The sequence below is a fragment of the Hypomesus nipponensis genome, chromosome 14, assembly GCF_054491055.1.
Source record: "Hypomesus nipponensis isolate SF chromosome 14, ASM5449105v1, whole genome shotgun sequence".
Taxonomy (NCBI): Eukaryota; Metazoa; Chordata; class Actinopteri; order Osmeriformes; family Osmeridae; genus Hypomesus; species Hypomesus nipponensis.
Genome location: NC_140374.1, coordinates 2808153 through 2820593, shown reverse-complemented (window position 1 = coordinate 2820593; position 12441 = coordinate 2808153). Strand labels below are relative to the sequence as shown.

Sequence of the window (12441 nt, the reverse complement as noted above, 5' to 3'; positions counted from 1 at the left end):
TGAGAGCAGTACGAGTTCTTAAAAATGGTGACCGGGGAAATGATTGTAAATGCTTTGTCCTCCAGCTCCTGTATTAACAGCTGAATGAATATATATATATATATTCATTCATTCAGCTATATATATATTCATTCCAAACCCTCTTGCTCAAGCCATGGCACACTTTAACTTACTTTCTCTGAGGTTTCTCATCTGTTAGTCATGTTTTGTATGGGTAACGGGGTATTACCAAATGTGGAATCCTAGTAGGTGCTAGAATTGTAATATTAATATGTTAACTCTTTATAGAGGCCATGCGATGACGTGGATTCTGCTGGGTAGATGGTTAATGTAGTTGTTATGTATCTCAGCCTGCAAGCTTTTCTAAGTGCTTTTCTATGTAGCTCACCTACTGTATATCTTTACATCAGTTGTGTTTGTGCCCATATGTTCTTTCTTTAATGTTTTGAGCTTAGTAAATAAATATAACAAATGTATGTCTGCAGGATTATTATTATTTTTTTATTGGCAGCAACATTGAATACATGGACTGTGCATGGACCCACCTGCTACCTTTGGTGGTTTTTGATCACACCTACAAGTGTACAGACAATACATTGTGGGCCTATCCACTCTCAGGAGATAAGTGTCATCTGAACCCTGCCTCTCAAAGAAGGATATATGAGAAATACCACTCCAATAGAGATATTGTAAATACCAATATGATAATCCACAGGAAAAAATCAAATCAGACATATATGTACATATTCTATAGTTGTAACGCCAGCGCTACAGCATTCAAATCACGAGGTTACAAAATACTTTCAATGGAGGCAGTGGTGTAGGAACGTTCCATGGTGTCATAGTAACGCAGACAGGTCTTGTAGCGTTGTAGCTTCTCCGCTAGCATGCTGCAGCCCATCCCTCGGCCGTGCACCACGCTTAGATCCTTGTACCTTGAAGGAAACCAGGACGTACTCAAACACTGTACCCACGCTCATGCAGATGCTTGTGCACACTCATGATCTGTGTCCTATCTACCTATATGAGATCCACCAGAACACCAGGGTGTTGATGGCCATCAGCGTAGCCAGGAAGAAGAAGAATCTCTCCAAGTTCCCATCATGCAGTGTGTTAGGGTAGAAGTTACCTGATCAGAAAGATTAGTCAGTGACATGATCCCCTAGAATGAACAACACCGAAGAAGGTGAGACAGTCTCGTTGTCTCGAACCTTTACTTTGCTTGCCTCTATGAAGCAAAAATGCATACATCAGATACTTATATTTCAGAAACGCTTCATCATTTTCCAACCTCCAGGACTGATCCAGTGTGTTTCATTGTGTAGTGGATGGCAGGGAACTAAATCAAATGCATCACACGAAATAGAGACTGTCATGCTTACCTCCAGAGAGCAAATAAACCAGCTGAATGATGAGGGCACCTAGGAAACAGCCCCCTCCGTATGACAGAGTGAGGAAGTGCAGGGAAATGCCTCTGATGTGGCTGGGGGTAAGGTGGAAGGAAATTAGAGAACCTGCCAGAGAGGAGGAATAAAAGATAAGGCGTGTTCAGAGAGAATATCACAAACATGCATACAAAGAGAGTAGATAGACTCAGTTGGGAATCAACAACTTCAGTGGTATAACAAAATAGTTATTTGGTGTGTAGCCATTTTATTCCACAGCAAATTAGCTGTAAATAGTCCCATTATTTTATTATGATGAATCAAAATGAATTAAACAAGTAAAATTTTGGACAGTCACAGGTTTTTATTTCCCCTGGAGTTAATTAAGAAAGCTCTGTGACTCACAGGCAGGGGTGACCAGGGCCTCGGCTAGGCCCAGCAGGATGTACTGAGGAGCCAGCTGGAAGCAGGCCATGGAAGACACCTGGATCACCTTCCCTGACAAGGCCTGCTCCACCAAGGGATAGCCCTTCCTGTGTATCTCCAAAATGCCTGCCACCAGCATAGATAAGGCTGCACATGCATGGCCTAGAGCTGGAATGAAGATAAAGGGGTGAGTTTGTGTGGGTGTGTGTGTGTGTTTGGGTGTGTGTGTGTGTGTGTGTGTGGGTGTGTGTGTGTGTGTGGGTGGGTGTGTGTGTGTGGGTGTGCATACTTAACAAGTAGAGTCATTCTTTGGGAGGTGCACTACTGACTTATAACTTGTGCTGGGGCCAGTGGTGTTTTCTCCATGGTGAGATAACAGGTGGTCACACACTCTATAAGCGGGGCCAGCAGCAGCAGAGGCAAGATACTGATCACGTTCATGGCTGCTATGGGCAGCAAGAAGCCGTTCAGGTGCAGGTTAGAGTTCATGGTCTGAATGTAGTAACCTGAGGGAATCTGAGGGACACAGCCAGGAGCCAATCAAAATCAGAACATTTAAAGACAAAGATACATAGCATGTACCGGTACAAAGAAATAGGCTACTTATAGCCGTAAATGGATGTGGTAAATGGTTGTTCCTGTGGGAAAGGTCTCAGAAAACATTCGTTTACAACCCATTTGAGGGTAAAACCACAAAGGTTTTGGCCATAACAATTTGACCAATAAAATGTCAAAAAAGGGACAAGTAGATCCAAAGATACCAGCCTTCCAAGTCCCATACCTGAGTGATGCAAGCTCGATAGAGGAGCTGGAGGCCATAGAGGGGGAAGAGACGGGCCAACACCTTGACGTTCTCCACATGGGTCTCACTGTAGCAGCCTCCGTTGTTCTCCTTGGCACGATCCAGCCAGCTGCCCACATCTCCTCCCAGGTGGTGGCGGCGTAGGCAGCACATCTTCAGAGAGTTCAGGAACACACCCAGCGTGGTGAGCAGAGAACTGCCTGCATAGAACAGACACACCCCGTCCAACACTGGCCAACCAAAGAAGAAAGTTGTAAAAAAAAAAAAAACAGGAGACTTGACCGTACCTTTCTTGGGCTTGAAAGTGAGGTTGTTGCGGACCATGTGGATGGCCAACAAAGTTAGCAGGACGGAGGTGAAGGGGATGAGGAAGGCCAGGTTCCTGGCCACAGACTGCTGGATGTAGGCAATGCCCAGGAACACCACAGTGGAGTTCAGGTTCACCAACCAGTAGAACCTTTTTAAAAAGATGAGTATCAATAAACCAGCATTCCTGTTTCTTTATGATATTGCTTATACTCTGCTTGAAGCAAGCGGAGGGGGTTATAGGAGAAAAGGAAGGAGCACATCCATTACTACTGAATCTTGAATGTTTCAAAAATCTATGAAAAAACGTTTGTCGTTTTTTAAATGTCTTTCTGAGACTCCTCCTCTCATGATATCTCTACACAACCACTCCCCCTAGTAACTCTAAGCACAAACATGCAGTCATGTGGGTTGCACTTCCTAGTTGAAACAGAAAGAGAACTCTCTTTGTAGACGGAAAGAAAATGGCGGACCATCAGGAACATTTTAGCTGTCCTATGTGTTTGGAGCTACTAAAAGATCCTGTGACGACTGCCTGTGGTCATACCTACTGTATGAGCTGCATCAATACCTTTTGGGATCAAGACAATGAGATAAATGCTAAGTATTGCTGTCCCCTGTGTAGACAGACTTTCACTTTGAGGCCTGTTCTCAAAAAAAATACACTGCTGGCTGAAATGGTGGAAAGACAGAGGAACACAACGTTCAAAGATAATAAGACTGAACGTGGAGATGTGGAGTGCGACGTCTGCGCTGGGGGAAAACGCAAAGCTGTTAAATCGTGTCTGGTGTGTTTGGTTTCTTACTGTGAACCTCACCTCCAGCCTCACTTGGATTTGCCTATCCTCAAGAAACACAGGCTGATTAATGCCCACAGAAAACTAGAGGAGAAGATCTGCCCTCACCACGACAAACTGCTGGAGGTCTACTGTCGTACTGACCAGCAGTGCATCTGTTTTCTGTGTGCTATGGATGAACATAAAGACCATGAGACAGTCTCAGCTGCAGCAGAGAGAACAGAGAAACAAGTCCGACAGATACATACTCTACACATCTTCAAAAGGGGATTTTCTATTCTTTGATGTTACCCTTGTAAACACTGAAAGTGAAATACGACTTGTGTCCCAACAGATGCAGCTAAGTGTGACCCAGCAGAAAGTCCCGCAAAGAAGATTGGATATAAGTATGGAGATACGTAAGCTAAGAGTGGCAAGGGACTCGATCACAGTAGGTGCCACCCACTACAATCTACTGATGACTACTATGCTTCATTTTTTCTTCCTTTTTGTATCTTTATGCTTTAATAACTTAACGGATATTTTCGGTAGGGAGAGGTATAGTGAATAGATGAATCTTTAGTTTTCTGTGTGCACCTGACAGAACTCTGCATGGACAGCAGTAGATGACTTTGACAGGGCCTGTGACGAGCACATCCGTGTGTTTGTTCGCTCCGTGGAAAGAAAACGTTCAGAGGTGAAGGAGCTCGTCAGAGCCCAGCAGGGGGCAGCATGGTTACAGGCTGAGAGTCTGACAGAGAGTCTGATTAAGGTGGATGGTGAGCTGACTGAGAGAGGCCGGGAGATGAAACAGCTTTCTCAGACAGAGGACCCCATACACTTCCTAAGGGTAATTACATTCTATAAATCAACTTGTTTCATCCAGTAGTGTCAGACTGGCTTTAGCTAATATGTGTGTTTGAACTGCCTGAAAATCTATGAGCAGAGTTTCCAGTTACTTGGTGATCTTCCTGGATCTCAGACCTCATCTGCAAACTCTGTAGTAAAGTGTATCACTGAACGAAGAGAAAAACTGGAAAATATGGTTGAGGAAGAAACGAGGAAGATGTTCAACTCTCTGCCTCTTCATAATGATATGGGTATGCCAGTCTCACAGTATGACTAGAGTCACGAAAGGTTGAAAGAATGTCATAGAGCTCCCTTAGCTATATTTATACATAAGACTATTTTAGAACTACAGAGTTCTGACTCAACATCATTCGGTTGAAACTGTCTGATGTAAGTTTATGGTAAACCTTTACTTTATTTTCACAGTGACAGAAAGCCCACATCTTTTTCCAATGATAGAGTTCAAATCAAAGAGAGATATAAGCGGTGAGTCATGTTTTTTCACTCACACACATACACACACACGCTCTCACACAGCTAACTCTGGGTTTATATTAACTGTATATATTTTGATCTACAGCCTCTTGCTACTGCAATGTGGAGGTGGATCCCATTACAGTATGTCCATGTCTTCACCTCTGTGATGAAAACAGAACGATCTCCTGGAGTGACCAGGTCAAGTCCCACCCAGACCACCCCGACAGGTTCAGCTACTACCAGCAGGCCCTGAGCAGGGAGGGTCTGTCAGGGACCTGTTACTGGGAAGTGGAGTGGAGTGGTGGTGTTGTTCATGTGGCCGTCTCCTACAGGAGCATCAGGAGGAAAGGCTGGGGGAACGACTGCTGCTTCGGGCACAACGACCAGTCCTGGTGTCTAGTCTGTTCTTCGTCATCTTGTTTATTCTGGCATGATAAGATGTTCAAGCCCGTTCCGTTCCCTTGCTCCTCCAGAGTGGGAGTGTATCTCAACCACAAGGGAGGAGTTCTGTCCTTCTACAGCGTCTCTGACACAGGTACGATGATGCTCCTGCACAGAGCGCACACTATATTCACCGAGCCCCTCTACCCTGGCTTTGGTGTTGACCAAGGAGCAATGTTAAAGATATGTGCAGCTAAGAAGATAAACTGACAATTTGCTACCTTTCATTTTAATGATGTACTTTTGCCATTCACACAGCATTTTGGACTGGTTCAAGGATAAATATGGTATTCATTTTAAGTTAAATTAACAATTTTAAGAAATGGATTGCAAATGGGAATATCGTAAATTAAAGATTCTATGCATATATTGACCTGAATAACAACTAAAGGAATGGTTTTGTGTCAACCCAAATGTAACTGTTAATGGAAGTAAATTATTTGTTATTTATGGTTGTCAAAATTATTGTATGAGAAGTTGTTGGATATGAATATTAAAGGACAGACTTTAAAATGGGATCTCCACTGGAGATTGTTCTTAGTATGGTAATATTGTTTTGACCTGTAGTACTTTCCTGTTATTTGACAACAGTAGAATGACACCCACAACTTGTCTTGGAATCGAACATCAGGGAACATCAGAGGTTTGCAAAAGCATATAGACATCGGCTCTTTCGGAAACCTCTTAAATGCAACCTTCCTCCCTCTCTTCCTCTCAATCAATCAATCATGTTTGGGAGAAAAGCTGCATTTCTGGAGAATCCAACGAAGCCATCCAAAGGATAGTGTTACTCACCAGTTGAAGAAGGAGAGGAGCTGGTGCTGATCGTAGCCCTGCAGGTGGTAAGCTCCCATGGGACAGAGGATGGCTCTTATGCCCCCGATGCCGAGCGCGGCAGCCAGCAAGCCCGTGTAGAACAGAATCTGCTGCTCATGAGGTTCCAGATGGTGGGTCATGTGGTGCGTGTCGATGTAGAAGTCCTCGAAGGGGAAGGCCACCACCGGCAGCATGGCAGTGCCTGCAGGGACAGAGAGCGATCGGATCAACACTTTCTTTTTGATTTCACGTTCTTGAAATCATCCAATGTTTGAGTGTCTGTCTTGACATGTGCCCAGTTGGTTGATGCAGTGTGCAGTTACAATTCTCCAGATTAAATTCTCCAGATTATTTAAACTCACCCATGGGTAACCCCAGGGCCGGCCCAAGGCATAAGCGAACTAAGCGACTGCTTAAGGCCCCTGTGGCTACCAGAGTGCCCCCAAGAGCAAATGAAATTACAGTTTAATGTATTACGTAAAAATGTACATATTCTTTTTTTTAATCAGCAACGATAAGCGACGCCGAAGGGCCCCCAAAACAATTTTACCTAAGGCCCCATAAAGGCTTGGGCCGGCCCTGGGTAACCCAAGTTAACTGACACTGTCACTGAAACTTACCGAAAAAGTGGAGAAAAGCACAGAGGTAGAGAACCTTGGTCCTGCCCAGGCAGGTCTCAGCAAACCACCCCACCAGGACAGGAGTCAGGGTGCTGGCACCCACAAAGCACAGGTTGACAGTGGCTGCCTGGTGGTTGTCATAGCCCAGCTTCACGGTGCAGAACAGGATCATGTTACAGACGATGCCGAAGAAGGTGAACCTCTCACACAGTTCCACCAGCAGGACGCAGATGATCACCTGGAGCTTTTTACGGGACTTCCGAGGACGGTCCTGGTGGGGCCTTCGCTCAGCACGCGCTGACTTGGAGGAACGGCGTGGCTGGGGGTGTGTCCCCTCCGGCAGCCCCCTACGGTCCACGGCTAGCATACTGTCCGCTTTGCCTGGCTGTCTGGCTGCTTGGTTGGCCTGACTGGCTGTTGGGTATCACAGGCTTGGTTTCGTCAACCTTGCTTGCTTCCTCCCCCAGACGCACACTGACTGTAGAGAGCCTGGGTTGGAATTCTGCAGTCCTCTGTGAGGGGTCTAAATCAGTGCTGGGGTGTGAGGGATCAAAGAGCCTGTAGACACTCATCTGAATGTTGCATGTGCTCCTGGCTGTGTGCTTAGTCAGGATGGGCATCAGGTCATTCTGATTTGGGCGGGGGGGGGGGGGGGCGATGGTGGGCACCACGCAAAGGTTTACAAGCCTGGACTTTAAATACAAGTGTTAAGGATGCACGCTATTTATTAAGTATCCTTGACATAGTTGCTAAATTAATTTCTGGAATTTCTGCACGTGTTGATACAAACAAAACACAGCAGACATCAGACGTAAGGACAATGACTATTGTTGTTTTGATTGCAGGTGCTGACAATTGTATTATTCACTTTTCAGTGTAACAGATTTGTGTCAACATAGCCTGTAGTCAATAAGACAATGTAATATATGGCCTATTTACAAGTCTTTCCTTTAAGGTAACTCATTATATGCATGGCACCTTAATAGGTCACACACATCGACAAAGCAAGTACAACCACAGGTCAACACATTACAAATTCTTAGAAAATGTCACACCCTTCTGTCAGAGCAGCAGTCCACAGAGGCAGTTAATTTGTGTTTACTTTGAAGAGGTACAGTCACAATTAGACCACTGATGTGAAATATAAAATCGGGTGCCTTGGATGTCACCCTAAATAGGACTGGGCTGTTCATTAAGCAGTCTCAGGTCTGGTTTAAGACTGATTAATCACCTCGTTCTTCAAGCAGGCTTTCCCTGCTGATTGACTCTCATCGCTGTGAACCACAGTCAGAACAATTTCAACGATTGTTTTAACCAAAGTTAATTCCAGAAAAATCGGGGGTAAAAAAATATAAACCTGGCAACCCTATCAAAAAGACAATAGTGATGTTGTTCACTTTCCTTCCAGTGGTTGGCGATAAAGAACTTGCGTGCAGGTCGAGTAACGTTGTCAGCCTGAGACCGAAAGCTTTATGACTACAATTCCCGAAGACCTTTTAGCAAGTGAGGAATGCGGGGGTCTATGTTTTCGGGGTCTGCCATCGGTGTCTGCGCCGAACACGGTAGCTGTACTCATCTCGCGAACAGTGCCAGACCTGTCGAATTTAGGATCATAGGAGGCTTAAAGAGAGGCAAAATCCTTAATCAGACATTTTTTGTATTTTAATTACGGCTACACTACACATATTGCTCCGTTGCATGGATTGAAAACGTCATATCACAGTACATTTTGCTGAATGCACGGTGGTATTGTTCCTCACACTGAATCGTTCACAGAAAGAGTAAAAAAAAATGCATTTAGATTCAGACAGCGTGATCGAACCGTGGCTGGCAAACGCCGTCAGATGCGCGAGACCATCGAACCCTGAGCATCTTTTTGTCAATGAAGGACAGCACCAGTAAAGAGGGTCGCCCGTGCATTAAGAGTTTTGTAAACTGGACAGCACAGCATCTTTGTTTGGTAAGAATTTTTACAATTTGGCTTTATGTAAAATGTAATAATTCAAGCAGCAGCCTATAGCAGCTGCTAGAACTAATTCTATGGCGACTCTGGATATGGGGGATTTAAGCATGGACCTGCATGGTTTTGTTTGGGTGTCCTGCCTTGTTCACGTAAGCATTGTACCTGCTTTATTGTAACCAATATTGGTTCCTTAATATCTGCACACCCCTTCCCACCCCATATCGATCCGCCAGCGTTGCTAAGATACTGCAGCAGTATCGCGAAGGATGGATGGACCGCTCTAGCAGAAGAAAGACCTTACTTTCACACTGCCTAAGTTCCCCTGTCAGGCAACACATCCAGAGCCAGACATGCAATATATAATACATATGTACTTGTGCGTTCCAAAATGCTAACATAGTCGGCTTTATACACATTATCTAGGCTACAACTATTTATAAAACGATTTATTTCTGTTTGTTCGCACTTTGCAAATTAAGTCATATAAGATCCTTAACATTCCAATTAGTTCGTGCCGTCGTTCTCAGCTCTAACGGCCCGACAAATTTAACAAAGATTACTGGGAAACTCACAAATAGCCCGATTAAAGCGATTATAGCAAGTAAACTACGTTAAGTTACAATAGGATTATCTCCAGGTGCCGGCACCAAGGTGGTATATGTATGTAGCGGTACCGTAGCCAAGCTTACACACCATGTGGAGATTTAAATTACAAATCCTGCTTGCTAAATTCCTCGAATGTGCCTTGAGCCCTCGGGTCACACGGTCTGCGATGGCATGGCCAACCTACCGGTCTGTCTGCATTCAAATAGACTTTTATTGTCGGATACCCAACCGTAACACTTATTTTGGTTTTAAGCTCTTGCTAATACACTACTAGAGCTAATAGGCTTGTGTACTGAAGTCTAAACAGAAGAAAAGTACCCTAGAGCCTACTTAAGCATAGCCTACCGTGAGAACATCATTTATTTTCTTAATAACGCTGTCATTGTTACAATCACCTATTCTTAACCAACCAACTGGTGTTGAGCCATTACACTATTGGAATGATATAGGTAATATGGACCCGTAACAAAGATTTACCGGAGCTATGGGGGTGAGATGAGCATCACGAGAAAAAAACCATTTTCTTTTGACAGACTTTTTAGGGTTCAAGGACCTTGTGGAACCCTGTGATTGGAAAACTGGGTCTTCTGGTCGTCGGAGCCAGTACTGAGTTTACTAGACTAAACATGTGTGTCATGTGGACTATTACTGTATAGACTGATTTAGAACTAGACTTTGAGGCTGCACTGTAAATCAGACATTCTCAGACTCGTTTCAAAGGCGTCCAGAAATATGGTTTTATATTTGAACAAGACGCTCTGAAGTCTTTTCCAATCTTACTCCAAACATTCATCCATTTTAGGCCCAACTAGGTTAATCTGGTGCTTGGGGACTGGAGAGTGGCAGCAGCAGCAGATACTGTAACTGGGTTAGCTCAATGTGCCAGACTACGCTAGCCCAGCTATAGGCCCCTACAGGATTCTGCTGTCAGGAGGTCTACTGGGGCTGCTAAATAGGTTACCACGCAGAGTTGAACCACCCCTCCGTCACTGCCTCAAATAGGCTAGAGCAGTGGTTCCCAACCCTGGTCCTCAGGGCACGCCTGTCCTGCATGTTTTAGATGTTTCTCTGCTCTAACACAGCTGATTCAAATGAATGGGCGGTTATCCAGCTCTGCAGAAGCCTGCTTATGACCAATCATTTGAATCAGGTGTGTTGGAGCAGGGAAACCTCTCAAACATGCGGGACAGGGGTGCCCTGAGGACCAGGGTTGGGACCCACTGGGCAAGAACACACAGAACGGTGGTGTGGCGGCTCACTGGCAAATCCAAATAACTGGAAGCTTCTCTGAACATCGGGATGGACGGCAGGAAGGATGTGTTATGAGCACATGCCTCCAAACACTGGACCGGAGTGTGTGTGTGCTGTCCTCGTCTCCAAACACTGGACCGAAGTGTGTGTGTGCTGTCCTCGTCTGGAACCTGCCTGACCAAACACATGCCGAGTGAGAGTATGAAAGACTTGTAAAAAGAGCAGGAAAAGGGCTCATCAGGAGACGTGAAGCAGAAAGACAGGAGGTGACCACGACAAGCGATCCAGAGATATCCGAACGCGGATCTGCAGAGGAGAGGGTCAAGAAAGGTTGAGGGGGAGAGGAAGATACAGGGAGGAGGAAGAGTAGGACAACCGTAACCCGAGACGCCAAGGTGGGGGAGTGGTGAGAGGAGAGAGAGGGACATGCAGCAGGGTTTTGACCTTCTGGGATTAAGGTGATTTTACAACTCACCTCTCAGCCTTCTTCAACATCATATTCAGCCTGTAACAGAAAAAACGATGTGTGTTTATGTGTATTTGCGTCAATTTGATCTATATAGAGACCAGACAACAGTTACGACAGGTCTTACCAGTAAGGAAACACTACAGAGCCTGGAGGAACTCATTAGTCACCCTGTTGTTATCTGTGAGGAAGGGATGAACAGGAAGAAAGGTACGGGGAGATATGGAAGTAGAGAAAAAGAGAGACACAAGGAGAGAAAGAGGCCAATAGTGCCAGTAGTGTTAATGTCTGGCTGCTGTTAGTCAGAAAGATTCTGAGGAAACCTGCTACCAGTTATGTCTGGGCTTCTGTGTGTGTTTGAGGTGTTAGTGTATGTGTGGACATCCGGAAGGTCTGCCTGCAACCCTGCACTCACCGATTCATTATTTCTCTCCCACTCTGCTCTTTTTGATACATCGCCATGGCAGCCAGCTGTGATGTGATGTTACCAGGGTAACAAGGAAACTTCTGCCCCCTCTCGTCCACCACCCTGTATTTCCCATTGGTTTGGACAGTATGCCTCTGCTATGTGTGCTTGTGTATGTATGAATGTATTCATGTAAGTTAAGTGTATGAGTCAAGTCCACTATCTTGATGTATGAAGGGTAAGAGATCTTCTGCGTGTGTGTGTGTGTGTGCGCATTTCAGTTAATCTGGCAGTCCATGTGTTCCTTTGAGTTTCGGCAGTGTCTGGATAAGGTCACTCATGGCTTTGCAACAGGTCAGCTGCATGTAGAAATCTAGCACTTACCCAGGTCGATATCCAGGTTGGTTTGAGCTTTCCCTGTCTGCTCCCACACTAAGTCCAACTGATCAGAGGAAGGGGAGTAAAGAAGAGAGGAGGAGAGAAAAGGAGAGGAAGTGACAGAAGAAGATAGAAGGAAAGAGCGGCGTAATGTTGTGTTTGTGCTCTAGAGCCAAATCAATCGTTTCCCGCAGTGTTTGTTCAATTTGTATGTGTTGAATATCAGTATATCATCTGAAAGAAAACAACATTGACGTCAGCGATTTGTCCGGTAATCCTCAGTTTGCCAGGGTCGAGATTTCCTTCTGCTGTATTTCAGTCAAGACATTTACATTTATTGTTACATGACATGGACATGTAGATTTAACTTTGGTCGAGTGGATGATCTAAGGGAAGCACTCCCTGCCTCCTCGATGCAACAGATACATACATGACATATGAGGCAGGGAGCAATAGAGATATAATCCCCCTGG

General features: G+C 45.0%; 2 protein-coding genes across 2 annotated transcripts; one reads left to right on the top strand and one right to left on the bottom strand.

Moving 5' to 3' along the window:
- Positions 1-486: 486 nt before the first annotated feature.
- On the bottom strand, positions 487-7265 carry slc15a5 (solute carrier family 15 member 5). The gene is made up of 9 exons (XM_084671717.1): positions 6899-7265; positions 6258-6480; positions 2901-3070; positions 2593-2813; positions 2141-2327; positions 1791-1979; positions 1383-1514; positions 1021-1129; positions 487-935 (listed from the first exon to the last, which is right to left on the bottom strand). The coding sequence occupies exons 1-9, from the start codon at positions 7263-7265 to the stop codon at positions 791-793; spliced, it is 1743 nt and encodes a 580-aa protein (XP_084527843.1). The 3' UTR covers positions 487-790.
- LOC146258180 (tripartite motif-containing protein 16-like) lies at positions 3360-5973 on the top strand. The gene is made up of 6 exons (XM_084673213.1): positions 3360-3947; positions 4051-4146; positions 4300-4545; positions 4642-4795; positions 4971-5030; positions 5125-5973. Exons 1-6 carry the CDS (start codon positions 3384-3386, stop codon positions 5670-5672), a joined length of 1668 nt encoding a protein of 555 aa, XP_084529339.1. The 5' UTR covers positions 3360-3383; the 3' UTR covers positions 5673-5973.
- Positions 7266-12441: the final 5176 nt, after the last annotated feature.

Excerpts from the sequence above, each read along its gene's own strand:
- LOC146258180 (XM_084673213.1), top strand. The coding sequence starts at position 3,384 with ATGGCGGACCATCAGGAACATTTTAGCTGTCCTATGTGTTTGGAGCTA. Across the intron at positions 3,948-4,050 it reads CAGAGAGAACAGAGAAACAA|ATGCAGCTAAGTGTGACCCA; the intron begins GTCCGACAGATA and ends GTGTCCCAACAG. Across the intron at positions 4,546-4,641 it reads ACCCCATACACTTCCTAAGG|AGTTTCCAGTTACTTGGTGA; the intron begins GTAATTACATTC and ends ATCTATGAGCAG.
- slc15a5 (XM_084671717.1), bottom strand. The coding sequence starts at position 7,265 with ATGCTAGCCGTGGACCGTAGGGGGCTGCCGGAGGGGACACACCCCCAG. Across the intron at positions 1,130-1,382 it reads GGTTTATTTGCTCTCTGGAG|GTAACTTCTACCCTAACACA; the intron begins GTAAGCATGACA and ends CTTTCTGATCAG. Across the intron at positions 936-1,020 it reads TTCTGGTGGATCTCATATAG|GTACAAGGATCTAAGCGTGG; the intron begins GTAGATAGGACA and ends GTTTCCTTCAAG.